Source organism: Punica granatum, chromosome 3, assembly GCF_007655135.1.
Source record: "Punica granatum isolate Tunisia-2019 chromosome 3, ASM765513v2, whole genome shotgun sequence".
Taxonomy (NCBI): domain Eukaryota; kingdom Viridiplantae; phylum Streptophyta; class Magnoliopsida; order Myrtales; family Lythraceae; genus Punica; species Punica granatum.
In genome coordinates, this window is record NC_045129.1 from 35,283,772 (window position 1) to 35,288,195 (window position 4,424).

Consider the following 4,424-nt stretch of genomic DNA (forward strand, 5'->3'; position numbering starts at 1 on the left):
CATTATTTAGCAAAAGGAATTTTGTTCAGATCTTTCTATTCGGGAATTTTAGTTCAGATCTCTAATCGTGTAGGTTGGAAACATTTTCCTAACATGTTGGAACCCAAAACCAAAAGTAACATTTCTTAATTGGGCGTGGGCCGTCAATGTGAGTCCGAAAATTGGGCTAGAATTTAGTCAATAGCCGAGTTTTTGATGGTTCGGCCCGACCCGATACAGTAACTGGAAAACTGAAAAACGTTTTCCAGAAATTTCCGGAAATGCTGTAAATTTGAGCGGGCTACGATCGTCGCACTCCACTTATTTATTACCAATCGTTTTTGCCTCGATATATTTTTGTCACCAATTAATCATAAACATTGACATTCCATCTAATATTTATACTCTTCCGTTAACCTCCGTGACGAAAAATTCATGGACGGCGTTATGTTTTTCGTTACATAAGGGTATAAATATTAGATCGAATGTCAACATTTGAGACTAATTAGTGACGAAAATATATCGGTGTAAAAACGGTTATTAATAGATAAGCGGGGGCGACAGCAATATTCTAGTCAGATTTTTCAGGAATAATGGGAAAAGAAAATAAAATCATAATTCGGGAATTTCGCTTCCAAGTTCTGCCACTTGAAGCGCAGCTGAACACTGAGCATCGCTGGAGTTGGAGAGGTGAGCGGCTATCTCATGTGGGCGGCTCTACGATCACGACTCCTGCAACCGTCTCCTCCATCTCTTCTCAATCAGCAATGGAAGCTAGGGTTTGCAGGGCTGGGGCGCTGCCTCTCCACCTCGGGCGCTGAAAGCGTCGGCGACAGGGGGTTGCTGGACCTGCAGGAGGTGGAGAAGGTGCTGAGCGACGTCAAGGCAGATGACGTGAGGGTGATACCGGCTGGGAAGCACTTCGACTGGGCCGATTACATGGTGGTGGCCACCGGCAGGTCTACATGGCACGTCAAGAACATCGCCCAGGCCCTGATTTATAAGGCAAGACGCGGTTCCTTGATCTTCTTCCATTTCCATTTGCCTCTGAGATCTTAATTGGCCGCCATTTTATGTGAATCCGATTGCTGATAGGGAGGAAAATCGAGCATAGGAAAATCCTAGCTAGCTTGGATTACTATTGCGGTGTAAGTTCAGTGCAGTTGGATGTCGTCAATAACAAAAGTTAATGTTGACAAGAATGCGGTTTTGGTGAGTGCCTTGATCGGACTAGAACTGCAGGGGATCCGCAATCCGTATCGGAAATGGTTTTATGAAGTGTGTTTGGATCTCTTGGTTCACTTAGTTGACCGACTAGTTGCCTTGTTTGAAAATGTAGCGTCATGTAGTCATCTACCTGGTGTCGATCATTACGCAATTAGGTAGCTGGATGACAGAAGAATCGGGAACTTGTTTAGGATTGCCATTGAAGTTGAAGTGAAAAGAAGCTCATTTTTCGAAGCGGAAACAAGAAGTTAACTGATATCAATAATCTCGTCGCTGCGTGTTTGTGGAATTCTGCAGGCCAAGCAAAAGCAGAAAGGAGCTCGGCACATAATACTACCGAGTGTGGAGGGTCAAGACAGTGGCAAGTGGATCGTTGTCGACTCAGGTGTGGTCTCTCTCTCTCTCGCTCTCTCGGTTCACTTTTGTTCGTGACCTTTTTTATTTGATTATGATGTTAATGTTACCGAGAAAGTCTCAGAGTAGGAAATGAAGCTGAAGATACTGATGATGTATTTTGCAATTTAATTTGGTTGATAAGAGTTAAGAGAAACTAGCCAGTGTTACTGTCTTGATGATCGAGTCATTTGCAGGTAGATTAATTTTTTTGTCCTGATCATTATCTTACATGTTTATTTATCTATTTAATTTTTTCCTATCAATTCAGGCAAAGTAATAGTTCATGCCCTTGACGAGAAGGCTAGAGCTTACTATGACTTGGAAAATCTTTGGACAGCCGAGCCCCCACAAAAGGAATCAAAACAGGTAATCTTTGAGGGTACCGGGAATTATAATATTGACTTTATTGAACTTCTTAAGCTTAAAAACTTCTGAATGAATGTCTGGGTTAGTTTTCTAATTTCTGTGCTAAACAGTGTAAAGCATGGAACACAACTCATGTGTAAAAGTATGTTGTTTGGAAGGAAGTACAAGTTCATTTTCCGGTTCTAAGAAGAACAAATTATATTTGACTCGCACACAGCAGCGGTTATATTATTTCAGATGCTTTGTTCTGGCTTATCATTATTGCGATCCAACATTTTCCTTTCCTTCCTGTGTGGAGGAATGGTTTAGGGATAGAATTGTCTTTCTGACTTAAATCTCGACTTATGCTATCTGGGGGACCAATGTAGTTAATGCTGCAGAAGATGCACCTTACTGAAAAATCTTTTCGCATTGTGGTGATTTAATGATTTATTGCCTCGTCATGCATTTTCGGGCTTGACTTGCTTGACACAGTATGCTTCATGTTTTCACTTGTGACATGATAAGTACACCTTTCTCCTTCTCCACAGTTGCCTGAATATTTGGATTTCTGTTGCTTAACCCTTTTGATAATTGAAAATGTGATATATGTCTTCTAATATAGACAATAAATTCTCTTGTCATCTCGGGCACAGATGGTTCCAGTGATCATCACTTCACCCTGTAATGGCAGTGTGGGGAGTCTTTGTCCTAACAGCTGCTTTCATGTTTGGTCAGGATTTGGATAAAGCTTTTGTGAAGATTCGGCCCAAGAACAACTCCAAGAAACCAGCTAAAATCTCCACTTAAGATCTTCTGGTTCTGCCCGTGAAAGAAGTAAACACTGGCTGGCTTGTTCAAGCCTTTGTACAATATGTAACTTGACAAGGTCTTGGCCCGAATTATCATCCTCTGTTTCATTTCTTCCTAAAATCTACGGGTTTTTCAGTTTTTGTTCGTTCCTTAAGGGATCCTAGAGAATGATTTTGTCAATTGTGATTTCCTAAGAATGAATAATCATGAGAAGGTTTTGATGCAATCTTCTCAGTGCTTGGAAAAGTTTCCTGCTATCAACCTTCTCGGGAAATCAATACACTTTTGAATTCTTGATTTACATCATAGAATTTATGTTTCCACTCTGCAATGAATTAATGAATTGCTTAGCTCTACTTCCCGGTTTTCATTGGGGTTCATATAGAGTGTAGTTGCAAGAGGTCGAGAATAGACATACAACAATTAGAATGATTTCTGCAACTGAATTTGTGCTTATTCAATGTGTTGCTCAAATTGTATTTTCCCTTACAGTTATCTCGATGGATCTATTGTATTTTTCATCTTGTAATTTTCTCTCGGTCATTTTATCTTGTATTCATTTTTATTATCAATGGATATTCATTGATTGCCAAGAAAAAAAAATTTGCAGAAGTTGCCAGCGGCAATTAGAGGTGTTAGTAGGTGGGGAAAGAAATTGTTCGGATTTAGGTAATCCGACCCAAAATTGAGGATTAAAATCGACTGGAGAGATTGAAAACCTCAGGGACCATTTCGTTAGTTAAACTGCCTGTTATTGCAAACATTTTTGAGGAAATAACTCCTTACATCCCAACTTTTGAGAGTTGTTTTAAGTTTATTCATTCATTAAAAATAAGTTCAAAAACTTTTCATGTTTGTATTTCGATCAAAATCTATTTCATTGGGACTTTTTCTGTAAAAGATGGAAATGGAGGGGCTGACGCTGCTCAGTTAAGAGGGTTATTCACATAAGCACCATTACCCCCTTAGTTGAGTCACTTCAGCCTCTCTATCTACAAAAGTTGAGTACTTTTAAAGGATAAGATTGAATCGAGAGAATACTAAAAATTGGGACTATCTACAAAAATTGAGTATTTTTAAAGGATAAGATTGGATTGCGAGAATTCTAAAAATTGGGATGTATGGTGTTATTTTCTCAATATTTTTATATGGAAAAGAGATCATTGATCGTGAAAATGGTGATAACAGGGTTGGGGTGTCCTGCGAGTTCAGAAGCATGTGCTCTCAATCTGCTTTCTATTTAGTTGTTTAACAAATGTAAGCATACCAAAACCAGGATCATGGCTTTCTCACTGCTCCGAATCCAATCGGTTGACTACTGCATCGAGTCGATGCGCCATTGGTGTGGCTGAACTGAACTCCTCAGGTGGACAATGACACGAGCAACAATTATAACCTAGTCCACGCAACCACTGCTTCGAATTCCCTATAGATCAAAAGATCAGTTCAATATGGAAGAATCACATCTAAAACAAAGATAGATAGAAAAGCAAACAAAGGTTAGCGGAGCCTGCGATCAGAAATAGGTTGCATTTGGTGGATGGTTGGTAATCATATAACCAGTAATCCGCATTACTATTGGATAGATTTTCACATTTAAAATTACCCGTTATCTTAATAGCTATGTTTGGTATATTTTAATTACATTACTTTTTCAATATTTA

The 4,424-nt window shown here is 39.3% G+C and overlaps 1 protein-coding gene across 1 annotated transcript; it reads left to right on the forward strand.

The window, feature by feature from the left end:
* Positions 1-608: 608 nt before the first annotated feature.
* On the forward strand, positions 609-3,110 carry LOC116201991 (protein Iojap-related, mitochondrial). The gene is made up of 4 exons (XM_031533490.1): positions 609-984; positions 1,504-1,591; positions 1,871-1,968; positions 2,686-3,110. The coding sequence occupies exons 1-4, from the start codon at positions 685-687 to the stop codon at positions 2,755-2,757; spliced, it is 558 nt and encodes a 185-aa protein (XP_031389350.1). The 5' UTR covers positions 609-684; the 3' UTR covers positions 2,758-3,110.
* Positions 3,111-4,424: the final 1,314 nt, after the last annotated feature.